General features: G+C 44.4%; 1 protein-coding gene and 1 non-coding gene across 3 annotated transcripts in view; both read right to left on the reverse strand.

Moving 5' to 3' along the window:
• Nucleotides 1-1658: 1658 nt before the first annotated feature.
• AGTR1 (angiotensin II receptor type 1) overlaps nt 1659-25613 on the reverse strand; it is a 74435-nt gene continuing 50480 nt past the window's right edge. Inside the window, exons 2-3 of one of the 2 annotated variants that reach the window (XM_029074924.2) lie at nt 9060-9139; nt 1659-4107 (exon numbers count right to left, since the gene is read on the reverse strand). In XM_029074924.2, the coding sequence (XP_028930757.1) occupies nt 2979-4058 (1080 nt within the window). In that variant the 5' untranslated portion in view covers nt 4059-4107; nt 9060-9139 and the 3' untranslated portion in view covers nt 1659-2978. The remainder of the gene's footprint in view (nt 4108-9059; nt 9140-25613) is intronic. The other variant, XM_029074916.2, reaches the window with a different exon arrangement.
• LOC114817415 lies at nt 6412-6549 on the reverse strand. Its single transcript, XR_003765273.1, has one exon. It is a non-coding gene; the product is annotated as a small nucleolar RNA SNORA7 (small nucleolar RNA).

Here is a 25613-nt window from a genome sequence, read left to right on the forward strand (position 1 = left end):
ACACTGAGACACGGAGCAGTTAAGCGACTTTCACAACATCACTGGTCAGTGAGGGGTGGAGCCGGGAATTGAATTCAAGTCTTCAGAGAGGCAGCATGGCCTAGTGGATAAGAGCACAGGCCTGGGAGTCAGACGGATCAGAGTTGTAATCCTGACTCTTCCACATGTCTATTGTGTGACCTTGGGCAAGTCATTTAACTTCTCTGTCCCTCAGTTACCTCAACTGCAAAATGGGGAGCAAGACTGTGAGTTCCACGTGCCTCTGTGAACAGAAAAGTTACAGGTAGCATTTTGACCTTGAGATGGCCGGTGCCCTAGTTCACCTTGACATAGTGGCCCAGGGGTTGGCAGCGAGGCAGGCGAGATGGAGGCACAGTGCAGAGGTTAGTACCAGAGGAGTGAAGTGTGTGGGCTGGGATGGACATGGAGAAAAGCGAGGTGAGGTAGGAAGGGTGATGGAGAGCTTTAAAGCCAGTGTGAGGAGTTTTTGCTTGATAAGGAGATTTTTGAGGAGAGCGTTTCTGGAGAAAGATAATCTGGGCAGCAGAATGAAGTATAGTATAGAGTGAAGTATAGACTGAAGTGGGGAGAGACAGGAGTTTGGGAGATCAGAAAGGAGACTGATTCAGTAATCCATTAGTGACAGGATGAGGGACTGTACTAACATGGTAACAGTTTGGATGTAGAGGAAAGGGCGGAGCTTGGCGACATTGTGAAGGTGAGAGCGAAGGCCTTCAAGAGGACTTCCCAGACTAAGCCCCCCCTTTCCTCTTGCCTTTCCTTTCCACTCCCTTCTGCGACATTCTGACTTGCTCCCTTTGTTCTTCCCCCCTCCCACAGCACTTACATACATATCTGCAATTTTATTATTTGTTTTGATATCTGTCTCCCCGTCTCTAGACTGTAAGCTCGTTGTAGGCAGGAATATCATTGTTTATTGTTGTACCATACATTCCCAAGCACTTAGTACAGTGCTCTGAACACAGTAAGAGCTCAATAAAGGCGTTTGAGTGAATGAATGAATGAATGAATGAATGAACAGGGACTGTGTCCAATCCAGTTTTCTTGTATCTCTACCCCAGCACTTAGAACAGTGCCTGGCACATAGTAAGCTCTCTGATTCCCAGGCTTTGTTTTTTTCCCTAGACCAGGGCAGAAATAAATCAATTTATACCAACTGAACCTTAAGAAATGCTTCCAGGGAGTTCTAATAGTTTCTCCTTATAAGAATCACAAAAGGACAATTTTGCTAAATAAAGAGTATAAGACATTACAGTTTTGGAGATGGTCAGTCAATCAATGGTATTTATTGAGCACCTACTGTATGCAGAGCACTGTTCTAAATGCTTGGTAGAGTATGATACAACAGAGTTGGTAGACAGTTCCCCGTGATCACTTTTTAAACCCCACTTTACAGGGGGAGGAAACATTACATCAATCAGTACCAAGTCACCTGAAGTGTACTGAAGCAATTTTTACTATTATTACTAATGTTTACTATTATTATCATCATTACTATTATTGTTATAATAATAATATTATGGAAGAAGGCAGAACCACATACACATTGTTTGAGATTCCTTGCAATAAAATGTTATGTACATGTGAACTGAAAGGGAGAAAACTGATCGGTTATGATTGCAGATTAGACACATATATTTGCAAAATAATGTCAATCAACCAGTAATATTTATTGAGCACTTACTGTGTACACAGCATTGTACTAAGCACTGGGAAAAGTACAATAGAGGTAGAAGAAATGATCCCTGCCAACAAGGAGTTTACAATCTAATGGAAAGTTGGAAAAATGAACAGACAATACATTCTTAAAGAAAAGAGAAACTCAACATATTATAGCTTTAGAGGATAAAGGGAAAACTATCTGGAATGTTAAGGTTGGTTTTCTTAAGGTATTTTGATTTTCCAAATGACATATCTGTGTTTAAGATGGTCATGAGTGGGAATATTTTTATGAAATGAACCTATTTCCATATGTTCAGTATTTACATCAGTATGAGTCCAGTAAGTGAGGATTCACAAGTTGGATTTCTGTATATTCACAACAGTAAAGAAGATATATATTAAATTACATTTTATTTCATGGAAAATAGGCCTATTCCATAGATGAATTAGGAGTGAATGGCTAAATATACTGAACAGGGGGTGGAGAGTTTTTAAACAACAACGTGCATTGTGATACGTGACATTTGAACTGGAGAACGTTTATATATTTTTCATCTTTTTTCTTTACAAACACAAAAGCCAACAAGTATCATTAGGAAAAAAGCCACAGAAAATAACAACATGAACCACTTGCATCTAACCAACAAGGAGTTAAACTGAAACCACTTTGGCAGTGCAAATCCACAGCACTTGCCAGGAGGGTAGATCCACACCAAGTGAATTTCACTGAAGATTCCTGAATCTTGCACAATATTATGTACAGGCCCACAGTACCCTCAGGTAAGACTTGGGGCCTGAGGATCATCTGACCTCAATCATTTCCTTAACAGTGCACCTGATTTAGAAATCTGGTAGTTAGGCAACAACATTTAGGCTTAATGACAAGGTTTTGAATGAACTGCAATTTACATTTTATGCTCTGGTCTTCCTCTAGGCCAGTTCTAAAGTCTTACTCCAGAAAGGACTGCAACAGGGGGAGACTCGACCCCCCCCCCCATCCCTTCTCCAGCCAGAAGGCCACTAGAAGTTTTAAATGTTCAACCATCATTTGCCCAGTTTCCAAATTCTTTCTTTCTCTAGTTTGAATCCCAAATCTGAGGATGTGGAAGTGATGAAAAATTTAGCTCTGTCTTTCAGTTTAAGAAAAAAAAAGAATTATCTTGCTCAGAGTTTGCCAAAAGAAAATTCAGGTCATTTTCAGATTGTTTAGGGGGATAAATCTTGTGTTCTGTAAGTCATGAGTTCTTCCCATGATTTCCTTCCCAATATCATTCCAGGATCATGCTTACTGCATATCATTCAGCATCAAAGCCCCCAAAAGACTTCTTAGTAGACATGTTTAAGTTATCTGATGGGCGATAAGAAAGGGAGCTCATTTTTGTTGTTAGGCTTGAATGAGATCTGACGTTTGGAGGCATATATTTCAGAAGCTGGAGAAAATATTTTTTAAACTTCTTCCCCAAAAACCCATAGAATAGGGGATTCAGACAGTTGTTGAAATATGCTATGCAGATGGTGATAGGCATTGCTGTGTCCACAATATCGATGACTTTGCAATCGTGTATGATGTGTAACTGAATCAGTACATCCAGAAAGGTGAATATTTGGTGTGGAATCCAGGAAAAGAAAAAGAAAAGGACAATGGCCACAATGATCTTGAAGATATCGTCGTTTCTTGTCTTGTTTTTCTGAATCTGGTATGCCTTCTTCAGTGCCTTCCAAATGAGGGTGTAGCTAGTCAGGATGATCAGAAAGGGAATCAAAAAGCCTAACATATTCTTGCTTAAGCCCAGCCCCACCGGAAGGGTGGTGTTGTGCGATTCATAGCGAAAAGCGCAGACGGTCATGTTGTTATTTTCGATGAAGTACACGTTCCGGTGAATCACCACTGGCAGACTGGCCAGGCCGGCAAGCAGCCAGATGACGATGCAAGTCACTTTGGCCACGAGCATGGTGCGCCGGAGACGGGACTTCATCGGGTGGACTATGGCCAGGTAGCGGTCGATGCTGAGGCACGTGAGGAGAAAGACACTGGCGTAGAGGTTGAAGCTGACCCCAGCCGAGGCAATTTTACACAAGCAGTTGCCAAAAGGCCAGCGGTACTGCATGGCAGTGTAGGCTGCCCAGAGAGGCAGAGTCATGAGAAAACACAAGTCGGCCAGGGCTAAATTCAACAGGAAGATGCTGGCTACAGTCTTCAGTTTCATGTAGAAGTAAATGACAATCACCACCAAGCTGTTTCCAAATATGCCCACCACAAAGATGATACTATATATCGTAGGGACCATGATGAATATGTAATTATGCCTTCCTGCCGTGGGGCAATCAACTTGGATTCTTTTAATAGTCTCATCGGTAGTAGAATTTAGAATCATTTTGGTTCCTTTGATGACAGGTCAGTTCTGGACTCTAGGTAGATTTCATCTAGAGAAGGAAAAGCAAAATCATGAATTTTTCAAGTTTTTTTTTGCTGTTATAGGTTTAAAATCACTGTTTTCCCTAAGAAATTATAAACTAATTCCATCTCATTTTCTTTAAAAGCTATAGCTGCAGTCTCACTGTAGCCATCATCATCTGCGAGACAAAGGAAAATTCTCCTCTATTTCACCTCACCAAGGGCTGAGTATAATTCATTGCCTCCAGTGGGGGCTCCATAATGATTACTGTATTTGTTAAGTACTTATATGTGCCACGTGGATACATATAAGTGTTGGGGTGGATATAAGCAAATCAGGTTGGACACAGTCGCTGTCCCACATGGGGCTCACAGCCTCCACCTCCATTTTCTAGATGAGGTAACTGAGGCCCAGAGAAGTGAAGTGACTTGCCCAAGGTCACACAGCAGACAAGTGGCAAAGCCGGAATTAGAAAACCCAAGACCTTCTGACTCCCAGGCCCGGGCTCTATACACTATCCCATTAGTCCTCAACCTCTTATTCCTATTACTACCACCATATGCTAAACTGAACACCTTATCGTCCCACCCAAACGCTGTCCTCTCCCGACTTTCCTGTCACTGGAAACAGCATCGCCATCCTTCCTGCTTCACAAGCCCGTAACCTTGGCGTGATCCTTGACTCTTCTCTCTCATTCAACCCACATATTCAATCTATCACTAAATCCTGTCATTTCGACCTTCAGCACATAACTAAAACCCACTCTTTTCTTTCCATCCAAACTCTACCCTGTTAACCCAAGCATTTCTCCTATGCCACCTGGATTACTGCATCAACCTCCTTGCTGACCTCCCAGCCAACTGTCTCTCTCCACTCTAGTCCATAGTTCATCCTGATGCCCGGATCATTTTTCTACCAAAAAATTCAATCCGTGTTTCCCCACTCCTCAAGATCTTCCAGTGGTTGCACATCCACTTTCCCATCAAACAGAAACTCCTTACTGTGGGCTTTAAAGCACTCAATCACCTTACCCCCTTCTACCTTACCATGCTGCTTTCCCCCTCCTACCCAGCCTGCACACTTCAGTCCTCTAATGCCAACCTACTCACGGTACCTCAATCTGATCCATCTCGCCGCCCACCTCTCATCATCATTCCTGCCTCTGGCCTGGAATGCCCTCCCACTTCATAGCTGATAGACAATCACTCTCCCCGTTTTCAAAATCTTAATGAGAGAAATCTTCTCCAAGAGGCCTTCCCCAATTAGGCCTTCATTTCCTCTTTTCCAACACCCTTCTGGATCACCCTTGCACTTGGATCTGCACCCTTTATTAGTATTTGTTAAGCACTTACTATGTGCAGAGCACTGTTCTAAGCGCTGGGGTAGATACAGGGTAATCAGGTTGTCCCACTGAGGCGCACAGTGAATCCCCATTTTACAGATGAGGTAACTGAGGCACAGAGAATAATAATAATAATGTTGGTATTTGTTAAGCACTTCCTATGTGCAGAGCACTGTTCTAAGTGCTGGGGTAGATACGGGTAATTAGGTTGTCCCACGTAAGGCTCACAGTCTTAATCCTCATTTTACAGATGAGGTCACTGAGGCACCGAGAAGAGAAGTGAAGTGACTTGCCCACAGTCACACAGCTGACAAGTGGCAGAGCTGGGATTCGAACCCATGAACTCTGACTCCCAAGCTCGGGGTCTTTCCACTGAGCCACGCTTATTTACCCCTCCCTCAGTCTCACAGCATTTATGTTACAAATCCATAATTTGTTTACTGTCTGCCTCCCTTTCTAGACTGTAAACTCGTTATGGGCAGGGAACATGCCTGCTAATTCTGTTGTACTCTCCCAAGTGCTTAATAGAGTATTCTGCATACAGTAAGCACTCAATGAATATGACTGCTATTACTACTCCTACTATTACTACTATTATTATCACTATTATGATTACTCCACCTCCTCCTAATTCTACTACTACTACCCCCACTATTGTCAATAAATGACATTTATTGAGTACTTACTGAGTGTAGATCACTTTACTAAACGCTTGGGAGAATACTCTATAACAAAGTGGGTAGACATGTTTCTTGCCCACAAGAAATTTGTTGTCTTAAACTGAGTCATGTCCAACCCAGGGCAACGCCATGGACACATCTCTCCCAGAACACCACACCTCCAACTGCAATCGTTCTGGTAGTGGATCCAGAGGGTTTTCTTGGTAAAAATGTGGAAATGGTTTACCACTGCCTCCTTCCACGCAGTAAACCCGAGTCTCTGCCCTTGACTCTGTCCCACGCCGCTGCTGCCCAGCACAGGTAAGTTTTGACTTGTAGCAGATTGCCTTCCACTTGCTAGCCGCTGGCCAAGCTAGGAATGGAATGGGTGTGCCTCTGCTTGACTCTCCCTCTCGTAGCCGAGATTGGTAGAGTACCGGAAACTCTCAAGGAGCGATGCTGAGAGGTGACAAGTAATTTACTTGTACTCTTATTCCTATTATTGCTATTACCACCTCCACCATTCAATTTTACTTTATACTAGTTAGAAAACAGAAAAGATTTCCTATCTGTATTTTGATTAATTTATGAAACATGTTTTTAAGTTCACTTTTTCTTTTTTATACAGAGTACATTAAATTCCCAAGAAAGCATCCACTTTTCAGGTGAACGAGGGTGGTGTAAAAGTGTTTGCAGCTGGATTCTTTCCACCAGGATTGTCTAAAAATCCTAATGGAGTGCTTTCAGTTTGAATTGCTGCGAAGGCAGAGGAGGCTAATTAGGTCTGTCTCAATCATAGCTCCGGGGTTATACAAATCACCTCTTGAAATCACCATCTTTATCACAGAGTTAAATTGTGCACTCCTCATGCCCAGGTTCAGACCTAATTATCTCCTCAGTGTAGAGGGACAGGGTAGAATGCAGAGAGTTTGTTCGAATCAATGAGCACTATAGGGTTTTGGCTACTTCTGAACGTAAGAAGCTAAGCGATGTCAAGTCTGGACCAATGCAATAGTTCATTCAGACCAGAGTTCTGTTTTCAAGATGTTCAGAAGGTCAAAGAGATGGTTACTTGTCCTAATGGGTTAGGGATATATCAATCAATCAATCAGTGGTTTTACTGAGCACTTACAGTGTGCAGAACAATATGCCGACTGCTTGAGAGAGTATGATGAAACTGAATTGGAAGACATGTCTTCTGCCCACAAGGAGTTTACAGTTTACAATCCTAACTTTTTCCCACTACACTGCAATTCTTCCTCTAGAAATCCATTTACGGGCCACCTATGCATTAATTAAGCCAATATCCTCTTGAACCTCCACCCCTTGTCTGTTGCTGCCTTTGGGTAAGCCACTTAACTTTTCTGTTTCTCACTTTCCTCATCTGTAAAATTAAATCCTACGCCCTTCACGTTAGACTGCGACCCCCATGTGGGATATGGACTGTGTCTAATCTAGTTTGCATCTACCCCATCACTTAGTTCACTGCCTGACACATAGTACCTTAAAATAATCATCATTACATTTTCTGGCACCGATTCTGTTATCACTTGTTTTGGAGTCAATGACTTCATCTCCTTAAAAGCAATGTAGTGGGTTTCAGGTTCCCCCAACTTTTTTGCTTTTAATTAATCTTCTCAATTTACCTCAGATCTTCCCATCAACACTGTTGCAATGTACTCTCTCAAACGCTTAGTACAGTGCTCTGCACACAGTAAGTACTCAGTAAATACCACTGATGGCTTGATTAACCCTTGTGAATAAAATAGATATATTTAACAATAAAATGGATTAGAGTTTTTGTGACTTGCAGTTTTAGCCAGGTGTTGATACTTGTCCTTTACAGTTTCAGGAAGTTACATTCTTGCAGAATAAACTAGGTAGGGGAATTTATTAAATGATATAAAAAGTATCTTTTGATACAATATTGTTCAAGGGAAACTTCTATACTTAAGGTTGAGGCAAAGTCTTGTCCTGGGGTGAAATAGAGGGACTGCTGGTGAAAGGATATTTTGTTTTACTATGAATAGAGTTATTCATAATAATGTTGGTATTTGTTAAGCACTTACTATGTACAGCTCACTGTTCTAAGCGCTGGGGTAGATACAGGGTAATCAGGTTGTCCGACATGAGGCTTACAGTCTTCATCCCCATTTGACAGATGAGGGAACTGAGGCACAGAGAAGTTAAGTGACTTGCCCAGAGTCACACAGCTGCCAAGTGGCAGAGCCGGGATTTGAACCCATGACCTCTGACTCCCAAGCCCGGGCGCTTTCCACTGAGCCACGCTGATTCTCATCATCACCATGATATTTATTGAGCTCTTACTCTGTGCAGAGCACAGTACAACAGAGTTGGTAGACCTTCCCCACAACAAGCTTTCAGTCTAGAGGAGGAGACAGTCATTAATATAAATGCCAGATTCTCTAGACAAATTCATCAAAATGCATAGGAAAGAAAAGAAAATAGATTTCACCAGGAATAGGTCTGGTTAAAACTCTTCACATAGCTGTGGATTATCAGTATTTTTAAATGCTCAGTCCTGATAAATGATAAAGCATCTGCCAATAAATAGTATTTCGAGTTGTGAAAGCAACTGGATGAAATTCTAGATGAGAATAATACTAACAGTAGTGATAATAATAATGGTAAATGGTAAGTGCTTATTCTGTGTCAAGCATTGTACTATGTGCTGGGGTAGACACAATACAATCAGATCCCACATAGGGCTCACATTATAAGTAGAAGGCAGAACAGGTATTGAATTCCCCTTTAGGTGGATGAGGAAACTAAGGCAAAGAGAAGTTAAATGATTTAACTAAGGTCACACAGCAAACAAATGGCAGAGCCGGGATTAGAAGCCAGGTCCTCTGCCTCCCAGGCTTGTGCCTTTTCCACTAGGTCATGCTGCTTAGAAAAAATCTAGCCTAGAAAAAAAGTGTTGCATTGATAGGAGACTAATAGATTTGGTCTTTTTACCTCTGATTTCACAGGGCACAGGACAGTTTCACAGATTTTCTGCAAACACCCATCCAGATAAACTCCAAATACTCATTTTACTGAAAAGAAAGTAAAGACACTATGAAAACGAATGCCCAAAGATTCATTTTCAGTGACTACCGCAAGATTTTATTGCTGTTAATAACAATAATTATAGGGTAAGTAATTATAATCGTGGTATTTAAGTGCTTACTATGTTTCAAGCACTGTGCTAAGTGCTGGGGCAGATATGTTATATGCAAATTGGTCACAGTCCCTGTCCCAAATGGGGCTGGTGGCTCAAGTACCAGAGAGAACAGGTATTGAATCCTTTTCATATTTTTAGAAAGAGTTATATGAGTGGGGTTGGTGGCAGGAATCAGATATGAATCAGGGAGGCAGTATTCTACAGAGTGGTCAGTGGTTAGTCCCTATCATCGGGGTTCTAATCCCAGCTCCACCATTTGTCTGCTGTGTGACCTTGGGCAAGACACTTAACTTCTCTGTGCCTCAGTTCCCTCATCTGTAAAATAGGGATTGAGACTGTAAGACCTATGTGGGACAGGGACTGTGTACGATCCAATTTGCTTGTACCCACCCCAACACTTAGTACAAGACCGGCACATAGTAAGCACTTAACAAATACCACAATAATAATAATAATAATACTATTATTTCTCACCCTCACTCTGCTCTCCAAAGAGTTTGAGGAAAAACCTTCTCTCTTATAACCAAGGGATTATATGAGGCTGCTGGGAAACCAGCAGGATTTCTTGTTGGTTATGTAGGCTATCTCACCTGATTCTGTTTTGTGTTTGCTTTTTGTGGGGTATTTGTTAAGAGCTTACTATATGCCAAGTTGTGTTCTAAGTGCTGGGGTAGATACAAGTTAAGGGCAGGGAATGTGTCTACCAACTCTATTATATTGTACTCTCCCAAGTGCCCCCTCCTACCTCACCTCACTACTCTCCTACTGCAACCCAGCCCGCATATTTCATTTCTCTAATGCTACCCTTCTCACTGTACTTAGATCCCGTCTACCTTGCCGTCAACCTCTCTCTCACATCCTACCTCTGGCCTGGAATGCCCTCCCTCCTCATATCAGTCAGATAATTTCCCTCCCCCACTTCAAAGCCTTATTGAAGGTACATCTCCTCCAGGAAGCCTTCCCCGACTGAGCCCTCCTTTCCCACTCCTTTCTGCACCTCTCATACTTGCTCCTTCATTCATCATCTCTCCCTTCCCCATGGCACATACGTATATCTGCATATTTCTGTAATTTATTTATCTATTTATATATATTAATGTCTGTCTCCCCCTGTAGACTGTGAGCTCACTGTGGCAGGGAATGTGTTTGATGTTGTGCTCTCCCAAACACTTAATACAGTGTTCTGCATACAATAAGTGCTCAAAAAATATGATTGATTGAAAAGTCAGGCTGGATACAGTACCTGTCCCACATGGGGCTCAGTGTAGGGGGGAGACAGAATTAATATAAATAAATAAATTACAGATATATGTTTGTAAGTGCTGTGGTGTTGAGGGTAGGGTGAATATCAACTGCTTGCAGGGGAAGAAGAAGCAGCATGATCTAGTGAATACAGCACAGGCCTGGGAATCAGAAGGACCTGGCTTCTAATCTTGGGTCTGCCACATGTCTGCTGTTTGACCTTATGCAAGTCACTTCACTTCTCTGTGCCTCAGTTACCTCACCTGTAAAATGGGGATTACAACTCTGAGCCCCATTTGGGACATGGACTGTGTTTAACCTATCTTCTATCTACTCCAGCACTTAGCACAGTGCCTGGCACATAATAAGCACTTAACAAATACCATAAACGAGGGACAGATCCAAATGCATAGGTGATACAGAAGGGAGAGAGAGTAGGGGAAATGAGGACTTAGGGAAGGTCTCTTGGAGAAGATGTGATTTTAGGATGGCTTTGAAGGTGAGAAGAGTGGTGACATGGAGATGGAGGGAGTTTCAGGCCAGCGGGGAAGACGTGGTTAAGGGATCAGCGGTGAGGTAGAAGAAATGAAGGTACAAGTGAGCTTTATAAGAAGCAGCATGAGAAGCTCCATGGCATAGTTGATAGAGCCTGGGAGTCAGAAGGTCATGGGTTCTAATCCTGCCCCACCACTTGTGCGCTGTGTGACTTTGGTCAAGTCATTTCACTTCTCTGGGCCTCAGTTACCTCATCTGGAAAATGAGGATTGAGATTATGATCCACACTTGGGACAGGGACTGTGTCCAACCCAATTTGCTTGCATCCACCCTGGCGCTGAGTACAGTGCCCACCACATAGTAAGCACTTAATAAATTCCATTATTATTATTATTAGAGGAATGAAGTATAATGGCTGGGTTGTAGTGGGAGATCAGCAAGGTAAGATAGAAGATGGGGAGCTGATTTAGTGACTTGAATACAATGATAAGGAGTTTCTTTTTGAAGTGGAGGTGGGTAGGCAACAATTGGAGTTTTTTGAGTTTGGGAAGACAGGACTGAATTTTTTTTTTTTAAATGATCCAGGCAGCAGACTGAAATGAGGACTGGAGTGGGGAAAGAGAAAAGAGGCAGGGAGTTCAGTGTGGAGGCTGATACAATAATCTCAGTTCACAGATTTATATGGAATCAAGATTTGTTTTTAAAATTCACTCTTTTGTATTCAGTAAGCTCTCCCAGCAGCAGAAAAATGGCTAAAAGTATCAACCTGTCCACATTTTGAAGGCCCTTGTGCTTTCAAACTGGGGAAAAATGCCATTTTTGGTAGCTAAACAAATCGAACAAACAACAGGGGAAGACTTTTGGCCTGCTCTAACAGAAGCCTGATTAACGGCTTGAAAGACATTTGTTCTTTGAATTTTCCTCTGGGGGCTTGCTTACTTTATCTGCAGGTTAGAGAAGCAGCGTGGTCTAGTGGATAAAGCACAGGCCTGGGAGTCAGAAGGACCTGGGTTCTAATCCCAGCTCCACCACTTGTCTGCTACGTCACCTTGGGCAAGTCACTTAACTTTCCTATGCCTTGGTTACCTCATCTGTAAATGGGGGCTAAAATTGTGAGCCCCATGTAGGACAAGGATTTGTACATCCTGATTATCTTGTATCTACCCCAGGGCTCAGAACAGAGCCTGGTACATAGTAAGTGCTTAACAAATACCATTAAAAAAATAAAAAAAATGTTTCCCAGCTTTTCACAACAACCCAAATACCTCTAAAAACATGTTCTTTTCATTCTTTCCAAATGTGACAAATTCTTTTCTCCCTCCCCTCAAGAACGTTTGATTAGTATATTAATACCTTCTTTTGCTTTCAGGCAAGCTGAAAACAATCTAATTAAACTGTTCATTACAAGTTGCTTTATAATGAGATTGCAATCTAAAGGGGAAAAACAACAACAGCCCCACAGTATCCTCTGATAATAGGGAAGAAACAAAGACAAAGTAATTATATTTCCGAATAATCTGCCATTGAGATGATTTCAAGGTTCTAAAAGGGCATATACACCATGGCATGTATCTCTAAATTCATCTATTAGGTTGGACCCCTCTCAATAAGTATGTTGAGACCAAAGACCATTACTTTGGAATCAGTTCTTGATACTTAATTCCCCTATGGGTGGCTGCTGCTTGAGGTCAATAATAATGTTGGTATTTGTTAAGCGCTTACTACGTGCCGTGCACTGTTCTAAGCGCTGGGGGAGATACAGGGTAATCAGGTTGTCCCACGTGAGGCTCACAGTTAATCCCCATTTTATAGATGAGGTAACTGAGGCACAGAGAAGTTAAGTGACTCGTCCACAGTCACACAGCTGACAAGTGGCAGAGCTGGGAGTCGAACCCATGACCTCTGACTCATTCATTCATTCATTCATTCATTCAATAATATTTATTGAGCGCTTACTATGTGCAGAGCACTGTACTAAGCGCTTGGAATGAACAAGTCGGCAACAGATAGGGACAGTCCCTGCCATTTGACGGGCTTACAGTCTAATCGGGGGAGACGGACAGACAAGAACAATGGCAATAAATAGAGTCAAGGGGAAGAACATCTCGTAAAAACAATGGCAACTAAATAGAATCGAGGCAATGTACAATTCATTAACAAAATAAATAGGGTAATGGAAATATATACAGTTGAGCGGACGAGTACAGTGCTGAGGGGATGGGAAGGGAAAGGGGGAGGAGCAGAGGGAAAGGGGGAAAAGAGGGTTTAGCTGCGAAGAGGTGAAGGGGGGGTGGTAGAGGGAGTAGAGGGAGAAGAGGAGCTCAGTCTGGGAAGGCCTCTTGGAGGAGGTGAGTTTTAAGTAGGGTTTTGAAGAGGGGAAGAGAATCAGTTTGGCAGAGGTGAGGAGGGAGGGCATTCCGGGACCGCGGGAGGACGTGGCCCGGGGGTCGACGGCGGGATAGGTGAGACCGAGGGACGGTGAGGAGGTGGGTGGCAGAGGAGCGGAGAGTGCGCGGTGGGCGGTAGAAAGAGAGAAGGGAGGAGAGGTAGGAAGGGGCAAGGTGATGGAGAGCCTTGAAGCCTAGAGTGAGGAGTTTTTGTTTGGAGCGGAGGTCCAGGCAACCACTGGAGTTGTTTAAGAAGGGGAGTGACATGCCCAGATCGTTTCTGCAGGAAGATGAGCCGGGCAGCGGAGTGAAGAATAGACTGGAGCGGGGCGAGAGAGGAGGAAGGGAGGTCAGAGAGAAGGCTGACACAGTAGTCTAGCCGGGATATAACGAGAGCCTGTAGCAGTAGGGTAGCCGTTTGGATGGAGAGGAAAGGGCGGATCTTGGCGATATTGTAAAGGTGAAACCGGCAGGTCTTGGTAACGGATAGGATCTGTGGGGTGAACGAGAGAGACGAGTCAAGGATGACACCGAGATCGCGGGCCCGAGAGACGGGAAGGATGGTCGTGCCATCCACGGTGATAGAGAAGTCTGGGAGAGGACCGGATTTGGGAGGGAAGATGAGGAGCTCAGTCTTGCTCATGTTGAGTTTTAGGTGGCGCGCCGACATCCAGGTGGAGACGTCCCGGAGGCAGGAGGAGATGCGAGCTTGAAGGGAGGGGGAGAGGACAGGGGCAGAGATGTAGATCTGCGTGTCATCTGCGTAGAAATGGTAGTCAAAGCCGTGAGAGCGAATGAGTTCACCGAGGGAGTGAGTGTAAATGGAGAACAGAAGAGGGCCAAGAACTGACCCTTGAGGAACTCCAACAGTTAAAGGATGGGAGGGAGAGGAGGCACCAGCGAAGGAGACCGAGAATGACCGGCCAGGGAGGTGAGAGGAGAACCAGGAGAGGACGGAGTCCGTGAAGCCAAGGTGAGATAAGGTATGGAGGAGGAGGGGATGGTCGACAGTGTCAAAGGCAGCAGAGAGGTCAAGGAGGATCAGAATGGAGTAGGAGCCATTGGATTTGGCAAGGAGGTCATGGGTTACCTTAGAGAGAGCAGTCTCGGTAGAGTGGAGGGGACGGAAGCCAGATTGGAGGGGGTCCAGGAGAGAATGGGAGTTAAGGAATTCTAAGCATCGATTGTAGACGACTCGTTCTAGGATTTTGGAAAGGAAGGGTAGTAGGGAGATAGGGCGATAACTGGAGGGGGAAGTGGGGTCAAGGGCGGGGTTTTTTAGGATGGGGGAGACGAGGGCATGTTTGAAGGCAGCGGGGAAGGAGCCATTGGAGATTGAGTGGTTAAAAATGGAAGTTAAGGAAGGGAGGAGGGCAGGGGCGATGGTTTTAATAAGGTGAGAGGGAATGGGGTCCGAGGCGTAGGTGGAGGGGGTGGCACTTGCAAGGAGGGAGGAGATCTCCTCTGAGGATACTGCAGGGAAGGATGGGAAAGTAGGGGAGAGGGTTGGTTGGGGGGAGGGGAGAGGCGGAGGGGTGACTTTGGGGAGCTCAGACCTGATTGTGTTGATTTTCGTGAGGAAATAGGTGGCCAGATCATTGGGGGTGAGAGATGGGGGAGGGGGAGGAACAGGGGGCCTAAGGAGAAAGTTAAAGGTCTGGAACAATCGGCGGGGGTGACGGGCATGGGTGTCGATGAGGGAGGAGAAGAAGTTTTGCCTGGCGGAGGAGAGGGCAGAGTTAAGGCAGGAAAGGATGGCTCTTTTCCACTAAGCCATACTGCTTCGGAAGGGCTTGAGCCCTTGAGAAATGCCTGGGGGTTGTATAGGCTTGTAGAGGAGAAGAGTGGACTCTTGAACTTTTCCACTTACCTGCTTTGTGACCTTGGGCAAATCACTTAACTTCTCTTTGCCTCAGTTCTCTCTCCTTCATACTCTGAGCCCCATGTGGGACCTGATTATCTTGCATCTACTCCAGCACTTAGTACAGTGCTTGGCACATAGTAGACAATTTTAAAATATCACAATTAGTGTCTTTTCCTCTTCCCTGACTACCATTTCGGGACGGTGGTCATTTGGTTGATGGGAAGAGCCCAGGAATGGGAAAGCTATCCCCTGGTTCATAAGCAGCGTGGCTGGGAAGCATCATGGTTCAGTGGAAAGAGCATGATTTTGGGAGTCAGAGGTCATGGTTTCTAATCCCACTCTGCTGCTTGTCAGCTGTGTGACTATGGGCAAGTTACTTCACTTCTCTGTGCCCCAGTTTCCTTATCTGGAAAATGGGGATTAAGACTGTGAGCCCCACGTGGACCAACCTAATCACCCTATATCACTCCCCCCAGTGCTTAGAACAGTGCTTGGCACATAGTAAGTGCTTAAATGCCATTATTATTATTATTGTTATTATTATTATTACCCATTACCATCGTAATTAATTCCTTAACCAATGCCAGCACTCTGGTCTGGCATGGTTTGGGGAGCAAAGAGGCAGTTAGAGGCGTGTTTGTGTGTGTGTGTGTCTGTATACTACTATTAATAATCCTAATATTAATAATTGTGGTATTTAAGTGCTTATTGTATGCCAGGAACTGTACTAAGGGCAGGGGTGGATACAAGCAAATCAGGTTGGGCACAGTCCCTGTCCCATGTGGGGCTCACAGTCTCAATCCCCATTTTACAGATGAGGTGACTGTAGCCCTGAGAAGAGAAGTGACTTGCCTAAGGTCACACAGCAGACAAGTGGCTGAGCTGGAATTAGAACCCATGACCTTCTGACTCCCAAACCTGTGCTCTACCCACTGCACTAAGTGCATGTATGCATTCCAAACCTGATCACCCCAGGCAAAATCAAGGTCCCCCCCATTGTCCCTCCCCCTTACTGTCCCCACCACTTAAGGTAATTTCTCCATGCTTCTAGAACATTGGCATGGGGAGTTGCACTTCTTCTTCCTCACTCCTTTCCCACCTGGGAAGGTGGCTAGGTTTAGGAATAGGGACATGGGTTAAGCATTGGCTGGGAATCTTCTGACAAGCTGGCCTCTATTTCTCCTCCCTCAAATGAACCATCCTCCCCATTTTTTTTTTTTAGAAGCAGCATGGCCTAGAGAAAGAATGGACATGAGAATTAGAGAAAAGAGACGAGATTGATGTATCATGTTGACAAATTCGTATCATAAACTGCTCTCTGAGCTGAGTTTTGTAGATTAATAATAATAATGTTGGTATTTGTTAAGCGCTTACTATGTGCCGAGCACTGTTCTAAGCGCTGGGGTAGACATAGGGGAATCAGGCTGTCCCACGTGGGGCTCACAGTCCTAATCCCCATTTTACAGATGAGGGAACTGAGGCACAGAGAGGTTAAGTGACTTGCCCACAGTCACACAGCCAAGTGGCAGAGCTGGGATTCGAACTCATGAGCCCTGACTCCAAAGCCCGTGCTCTTTCCACTGAGCCACGGTTTGTGTCCACTGTAGTTGGAATTCTTGGAGAGCACGGACGACAGTGGAATGAGAAGAGGATAAATAGGTACACACTGGTTACCCCTAGGGCTGTGTGTCCTGAATGAAGCAGGGTTCAAAGAGCTAAGTGGGGTTCAAAGAGCTACCCCTCATATATCACGAGACATAGTACATCGTAGTGCACACACGACAACAGCAAATTGCACTCTTTCCCAGAGTAGCCAAACAGCCATTTGAGGACTCAGTTGTCCCCTGGACCCTCTTCTTACCCTGGGCTTCAGCCAAAGCCCATGTGTCTGGTTTAGTCCTCTGAGTCATCTCCGAAGCAGTGGTTCACACCCATCACTTCCAGTCCGTCCTTTCCCCATTTCCATTCTTCTCTGCACTTTATCCACACTCCGCTACTGTATCCTGCAGAGTGCTGCTTTCCTGTGCCATGCCCCCATTGCATCCTGTAGACAGCTCCGAGCAAGCAGCATGGCTCAGTGGAAAGAGCCCGGGCTTGGGAGTCAGAGGTCATGGGTTCGAATCCCAGCTCTGCCACTTGTCAGCTGTGTGATCTTGGGCAAGTCACTTAACTTCTCTGGGCCTCAGTTATCCCTCATCTGTAAAATGTGGATTAACTGTGAGCCTCACGTGGGACAACCTGAATACCCTGTATCTACCCCAGCACTTAGAACAGTGCTCTGCACATAGTAAGCGCTTAACAAATGCCAACATTATTATTCTCTTCTGCATTCCCCCACTGCAACCTGCTGCCCTCCTCTGCACCTCCCTGCTGCCGCTTGCAGACACTTGCTCTCCTCTGCATGCCCTTCACCGTAGCCTGCAGATGGCTGCTCTCCTCTGCATCGCCCCCAACCCCCGGAAGTGGGCAGGTGGTTGCTCTCCTTTGCATGCCCCTCACAGCAGCCTGCAGGTAGCTGATCTCCTCTGCACCCCTCCCACCAGCTGCAGCTATAGACAGTTGCTCTCCTCTGCATCCGCCAACCCCAGCCTGCAGATTACCACTCTCCTCTGCACCATTCCCTCCCTGCGGATGACTGCTCTCGCTTCTCTTCTCTGTTCCCAGACTGCACTGGCCTCTCCCCAACCTATCCCTCCCCAAGTCTCTCAGTCAGGACCCAGAACCAGAGTATGGTGAGATGGAGTCAAGTGAGGCAGGTAGCAGATACTGGATTTGGCTTCCTCAGGTGGAAGCTGAGGGATCCAATTTTCCCCTCTTTCCCCTTCCCAGGAAACTGGTCCCAGAAGCGAGGATGGCAGGCCCACTGTCCACTCTGCCCTAAGAGTGGCTCTGTTCTCTCCCGAGGCCTCCGTCTCCCCAGCCCAACCAGAAGCGGCATGGCCTACTGGAAAGAGGATGGGGTCTTGGAGTCAGAAGGATCCGGGTTCTAATCCCTGCTTCACCACTTGTCTGCTGTGCACCTAAGGCAAGTCATTTCTCTTGTCTGTACCTCAGTTACTTTATCTGTAAAATGGAGATTGACTGTGAGCCCCATAAGGAATGGGGGCTGTGTCCAACCTGATTGGCTTGTATCTACCCCAGCACTTAGAACAGGGCTTGACACATAGTAAGCACTTAAATACCATTATTAATATTATTATTATGAGGCAGTCTTTTTTCCACCCAGACACCTGCTCCTCAGACCTCGGCCTCTCCCAGCTCCTGATTCCACATGACTCAGCTCCTATCCCCATTTCTTGGCCTCCTGTTCTGCTTGCTGCCCCTGGACTTTTTGGGAAAGAGGTATTTGAAAACCATTCCTTCTCAGCACTAACAAACTCTTGTATTTTCAGTTGCAGTTCCTCGACTGCAATGTTTTTCCTCATATGTCTGTCCTACTCCTCATTCAGACTGTGAGTCTCCTGGAGGCCTAGAACTGTGTCTGATTGTGTCCATCGACTCTCCCCAGAGTTTTGTACAGCATCCACTGTAAACATTTAATCAATGCCACTGATTAATGATAGTGTTGAATACAATGATGATTAATTGGAGATCTCTTTTTCTTCCTTAAGCACTCAATACCATCATTCAATAAATTGAGCACTTGTGTGCAGAACACTTGGGAGGGAACAGTAGAGTAGGTAGACATGATCACTGCTGTCAAGGAGCTTATGGTTCCCGTTAATGTTTTCCCAGGTACTTGGCATATAATCACAGACAAGTCCTTTGTGAGATGGAGGTGGAGTCCCAAAGAGGAGGTCCCCCGCCTGCTTTGAAAATCGACCTGTTTCATTGAGCCCATCCCTTCTCACCTTCTAAAAACACCTGGGCTTACTATTTTTCCCTTTGGGCATGGATTAAGAAGGAGACCAGGGCTTTAAAGGAGATGCTGACTAGGATGGGGCAGGCTTCAGAGAGTTGATAGGTCAGAAAACTACCACTTTGGGTCTTTTCTGCCCTGAGTGGAGATCCAGAGTGAGCAAGTCTGGGAATTCAGCTGAGGAAACTCTCCCAGCGTCTCTGGGGAGAAGGCCTGTATACCTTCGACTACTCATCTTCGATGGTACCTTCCCCTTTTCTTCAAACATGCTCACATCCTCCTTAATTTAAAGGAAAAACATTCCAGAGAAAAGACTTTATCCAGCTATCGACCTACCTTTCTCCTCCTCTTCTGGTCCGAAGCAGTGTGGCTCAGTGGAAAGAGCCTGGGCTTGGGAGTCAGAGGTCATGAGTTTGACTCCCGGCTCTGCCACTTGTCAGCTCTGTGACTGTGGGCAAGTCACTTAACTTCTCTGTGCCTCAGTTACCTCATCTGTAAAATGGGGATTAACTGTGAGCCTCATGTGAGACAACCTGATTACCTTGTATCTACCCCAGTGCTTAGAACAGTGCACTGCACATAGTAAGCGCTTAACAAATACCAACATTATTATACAACTGCTTCCTCCATTTTCTCTCCAACTCCCAAACAATAATCAATCAATCAAGGGTATTTATTAAGTGCTTACTATGTGCATAAAACCCTATACTGAGAGTTTGGGAGAGTAATAATAATTATGGTACTTGTTAAGTGCTTACTGTGTGCCAAGCACTGTTCTAAGCACTGGGTTAGTACAAGTTAATCAGGTAGGACACAGTCCCTATCCCACACTGGGCTCAAATTCTTAATTGCCATTTTTTACAGATGAGATAGGCACAGAGGGTACAATTCAGTATAACTGGTAGACATATACCCTGCTCTCAAGGAGTTTACAATCTAGTCAAGAGCTTAAAAGTCTTATTGCAAATTGCAGTCTAAGCCCTCTGATTGATATAATTGTTTCAACTCCTCCTCCAGTCTCAGCTCTTCTCTTTCTCTTCCTCCCCTTCTCCCTCTCTGCTTCTCTCCCTAAATCCAAATCATGGGTTATTTTTATCATCTTTTTTTTTTTCCACAAGGGAAGAAAAAAAATTCATGGCCAGAAAAACACACCAATGCATTAAAAAGATTAATCTACATACTTGAATATTCCCTCTGACTTCGATTTGGTAGGAAATATTCCTGTTATGTGAAGTCCATAAGGCCAAAAATGTTTGTGCTTAAGAAAGAAAGCCTTTCTGTCGCTTGTAGGAGACTGGTAGGAAGGAAAAAAGACATCTTGGAAGAAAGTCGGGCAAACATCTAAAGGGAGAATAATTAATATAAATAATATCCTTGACCTTCTAGATTCCAAATTCCTCATTCTGATTCCAACCATTAAGTCCCCAAACTAGTTAGGCCTGCAGTTGAACTAGGGAAGCAAGGAACATTGTCCAGATGACAAATGTGTCCTGAGTTTACTGCTGTAACTTTTTTTCCTTCTTGGAATTGAAGGCAGCATCTGAGGTCAAGCCATCCAAGGATATGGAGTGGTCAGCAACAGCTCAATCTCATCTAGGCTGGATATCGCACTCTAAATGCCTAAGGACAGTCAACCTCAAAGTTGTTTGCTGCATTTCTAGAACTCTTACTTGTGGAAATTCATCACGGACCTCTCTTCAAGTCCAACAGGTGAGGAATGTTCATTAGTCAGGAAGTCAAGCAGGGGCATCAATCGATCAATCAATTGTATTTATTGAGCACTTAGTGTGAGCAGAGCCCTGACCTAAGCACTTGGGAGACAGTATAACAGTATAACACAGTTGGTAGACGTGTTCCCTACCCACAGTGAGCTGACAGTTTAGAGGGAAAGAGAGAAGCAATGTGAGAAAGGGATCAGAATGGTCCAGAAAGTTGGAGGTGGGGCTTGGGGGGTGGTAGATGACTGTGACTAGTAGATGGAGTGGGTGGTAGAGGCAGATGATAATGGACTTCAAAGGAAGCGAACAAGAGGAATAAAGGCGGTGGAATGGTACAAAGGCAGCACTGGAGACCGAGAGGGAAGCGGAATCCTCCCCCTTTCCCAGGGAGTCTTGGGGAGTGGGAGAAGATGAAGACTCCTCTAGAGAGAGTGGCAGGGGAGACACTGTCATCTGGGGAACATAAAAAAGAAAGGTAAAGCTCTCAGAGCTGATGGTTTATGGGCCAAGATCTTCAAGGAAAAGAGAAATGTAGTCCTTTGCTGCAATGATTTCTTCTGAATATATGGCATGCCTAGAAAATACCATAAGATATAAGAGATGTCACCATCAACATTATCTTCAAGAAGGTGAGAAAACTGATTGCGGGCAATTATAGCAGCTCAGTGTTCTCTCCTGCTGGGAGATCACAGAGCAGACACAGCTAGAGTCATTCTGAACCCCCTTCTCATTCTGAACCAGCTTCTGAAAAACAGTGACATCCAGGCACTTCCTGAATGTCAGTGAGATTTTAGACAGATCTCTATTGCAAATAGAAAACAAGAAAAGTGCCCAGAACAGCATAACTGAGTTTGTGTAACAACCACACCAAGGGAATTGAAAGCACAACCAAACATTTCCAATGTTAATAACGGCATTCAAAGCTGCCACAGTGACGGACGAATGAGTGGAAAATGGAACCAAGAAGACACGAACCTCTTCTGGAAAGCTGATCAAGTGGCCCTATGCATTAAATTTCAGGCAAAACAGTGGGTTTATAAAGGAGATGTAAGTACAGTATAGCAGACATATTCTCTTCCCACAATAAAGTTACAGTCTAGAGGGGAAGAGAGACATTAATAAACACAAATACATTACAGATATGTACATAAGTGCACTGGGGTTGGGAGAAGGGATGAATGAAGGGGGCAAGTCAGGATAATGTAGATGGGAAAATACATTACACAAATACATTACAGATATGTACATAGTGCACTGGGGTTGGGAGAAGGGATAAATGAAGGGGGCAAGTCAGGATAATGTAGATGGGAAAGGGAGAAGAGGAAAGGAGGGCTTAGTTAGGGAAGGTCTCTTGGAGGAGATGGGCCTTCAGTAAGGCTTTGAAGGAAGGGAGAGTAATTGTCAGATTTGAGGAGGGAGGGCATTCCAGGCCAGAGGTAGGACATAGGCAGGAGGTAAGTGGAGAAATAGATGAGATCAGAGGTACAGTAAGAAGGTTAGCATTAGATGAGTGAAGTGTGTGGGCTGGATTGTAGTAGGAGAATAGCGAGGTGAGGTAGCAGGGGGCAAGATGATTGAGTGTTTTAAAGCCATTGGTGAGGAGTTTTTGTTTGATGCAGAGGTGGAAGGGCAACCACTGGAGGTGCTTGAGGAGAGGGGAAACATGGCCTGAATATTTTTGCAGAGTGAAGTATGGACTGGAGTGGGGAGAGACAGGAGGCAGGGAGATCAGCAAGGAGGCTGATACAGTAATCAAAGTGGATAGGATAAATGATTGGATAAATGTGGTAGCACTTTGGATGGAGAGGAAAGGGCAAATTTTAGCGATGCTGTGAGGGATTTAGTGATGGATTGAATATGTGGGTTGAAAGAGAGAGAGGAGTCAAGGATAATGCCAAGGTTATGGGTTTGTAAGACAGGAAGGATAGTAGTGCCATCTACAGTGATGGGAAAGTCAAGGGAAGGACAGGGTTTGGGTAGCAAGATAAGTTCTGTTTTAGACATGTTAAGTTTGAAGTGATGGGAGGACATCCAAGTAGAGGTGTCTTGAAGACAGAAAGAAATGTGAGACTGCAGAGAGGGATGTTAGGACATTAGATTGAGGCTAGAGGTGTAGATTTGGGTATCATTTGCATAGAGGTGATAGGTGAAGCCATGGGAGCAGATGAGTTATCCAAGGGAGTGGGTCTAGACAGAGAATAGAAGGGGATATGCACAGTTAAGAGGTGGGAAGCAGAGGAGGAGCCTGCGAAAGAGACTCAGAATGAGTGGACAGAGAGATAGGAGGAGATTCAGGAGAGGACAGTGTCAGCAAAGCCGAGGTTGGAGATGTAGAGTTCAATCTTCAATAGACTGTAAGCTCCTCTCTAGACTGTAGCTCTTTCTGGACAGGGAACAAGTCTACCAACTGTGTTACAAAGTACACTTCTAAATGTTTAATACAATGCTCTGCACAAAGTAAGTGGACAATAAATACCACTGATTGATTGATTGATTCAATATGCCTACAATAAGGCTACTGGTCTCTCAAGCAACCATCTGTCAAAAGAATTTACTGAATGTCATCCATTTGCAGAGAACTGAACTATGCATTTGGGAGAACTGCAATAGAAATTCTGCCCTTAAGAAACTTATATCATACCGGGGAAAATAGACACTAAAATAAATGACAGACTGGAGGAAGTAATCAAATAATAAAGAACCATATTTAAGTGCTACAGGGGTTTTTGGGAATTTAAGTGCTTAAAGGCAAAGTGCTGAAATAGTAGGGGTGGGTATATCCATCAATCGATCAATTATTTATTAAGCACTTACTATGTGGAGAGCACTGTACCAAGCTCTTGGGAGATAAGGTGGGATGCGTAAAAAGTAACTGGGGAAGGCTTCTAGGAGAAGAAGACGGATGTGAAATGGGAAGGAGTACCTTGAATAAGGAAGGGCATGAGCAAGAGGTTAGTAGCAGGGAAAGTTGAAAATGAGAATGATGTGTCATCTATCTATAGTAATAATGCAAATCAGGCAGGCATTTAGACTTATACACATGGCTTGATGTGGAACAGTTTTTTTTGATTTGAGCTTTGTTTAACAAGATGAACAGTTCTTGTTTCTTGGCACTGCATTTCCTATAGTACATGATCAGAACATAATCCGAATTGCCATCTACTGTACAGTTGTTTCAAAATTCTTTTCCTTGAAACAAGTCCAGAAAACTCCCCATGAGTCACTTCCCACACACTGTGTTCCTCACAATGTCCCTAGCTTTTAGTGCTTATAATCAATTCCTTTATATGATTCTCAATCCTAAAGTGTTAGGACTGATGCCCATCTGTCATTCTCGACAGGAGGCCCCATCATTAGTGATTTCCAGCAATCTTTAGTACAATGAGGAAATGCTTGAGGGATCTTTACAATTACAGCTTTGGGTGCCTCACATTTTTTTCACACAGTAGAACATTCCCTTCTCCTAGAAACATTATCCAAACTTAGTTTCACTGACACGGTCCTCCCCTGGTTCTCCTATCTTTCTGGCAGCTGATTCTCAGTCTCCTTTGTGGGCTCCTCCTCTGTCTCCCACCCCCTCATTGTGGGAGTTTCTCAAGCCTCAGTTCTGGATCCCCTTCTATCCTCCATCTACATTTATTCCTTCGGAGAATTTACATGCTCCCATGGCATCAACTCTACATGGATGATTCCCAAATCTACTTCTCCAGCCCTGATCATTCTTCTTCACTGAAGTCTCATATTTCTTCCTACTTGGATGTCCTGCTGATACCTCAAACTTAACGTGTCCAAAACAGAGAAACTCTGTCCTCTCCCTGACTTTCCCATCACTCTAGAGAGCACCACCATCCTCCCTGACCCATAAGTCCATAACCTTGGCCTAACCCTTCACTAGCTCCATGTCAGTCAGTCAATTGTATTTATTCAGTGCTTACTGTGTGCAAAGCACTGAACTACACACATGGGAGAGTATAATGTAACAGGTATGTGGCCTGCCACAAAGATTTTACAGTCCCAAAGTCTCATTTAACCCACATATTCAATCTGTTCCCAAACCCTGTTGGTTCAACCTTCACAGCACTGCTAAAATCCACCCTTTCCTCTTCATCCAAATTACTACCATGTTAATCCGAGCACTTATCCTATGCCACTATGATTACTACTTCAGCATCTTTGTGGACCTCCTTGCCGCCTGCCTCTCCCCACTTAGAGTCCATATTTACATTGCTGCCCAGATCATTTTTTACAAAACAATTCAGTCCAAGTTTTCCCACTCCTCAAGTACTCCTCAAGTATCTCCAGTGGTTGCCCATCCACCTCCACCTCAAACAGAAACTCCTTACCATTGGATTTAAATCACCCAATCCCCTTCTCCCTTTGCACATTTCACTCTAATGCCACTCTATTCACTATATCTCAATCTTGTCTATTTTCCCACTGACCCTCTGCCCACATATTCTGCCCCTGGCCTGGAATTCCTTCCCCTTTTATATCTGACAAATGATCACTCTCCCCACCTTCAGAGACATTAAAATCACATTTCTTCTTAGAGGTCTTCCCCCGACTAAGCCTATATTTCCTCTTCTCCCATTCTCTTCTGCATGGTACTTGCACCTGGATTTGTACCCTTTATTCATCCCACCTCAGCCCTCCAGCACTGCTAACACTATCCATAATTTATTTATATTAATATCTGTCTTCCCCTCTTCACTGTAAACTCCCTGTGGGCAAGGACTGCATCTACCAACTCTGGTATACTGTACTCTCTCAGGCGCTTAGTA

The sequence above is a fragment of the Ornithorhynchus anatinus genome, chromosome 1, assembly GCF_004115215.2.
Source record: "Ornithorhynchus anatinus isolate Pmale09 chromosome 1, mOrnAna1.pri.v4, whole genome shotgun sequence".
Taxonomy (NCBI): Eukaryota; Metazoa; Chordata; class Mammalia; order Monotremata; family Ornithorhynchidae; genus Ornithorhynchus; species Ornithorhynchus anatinus.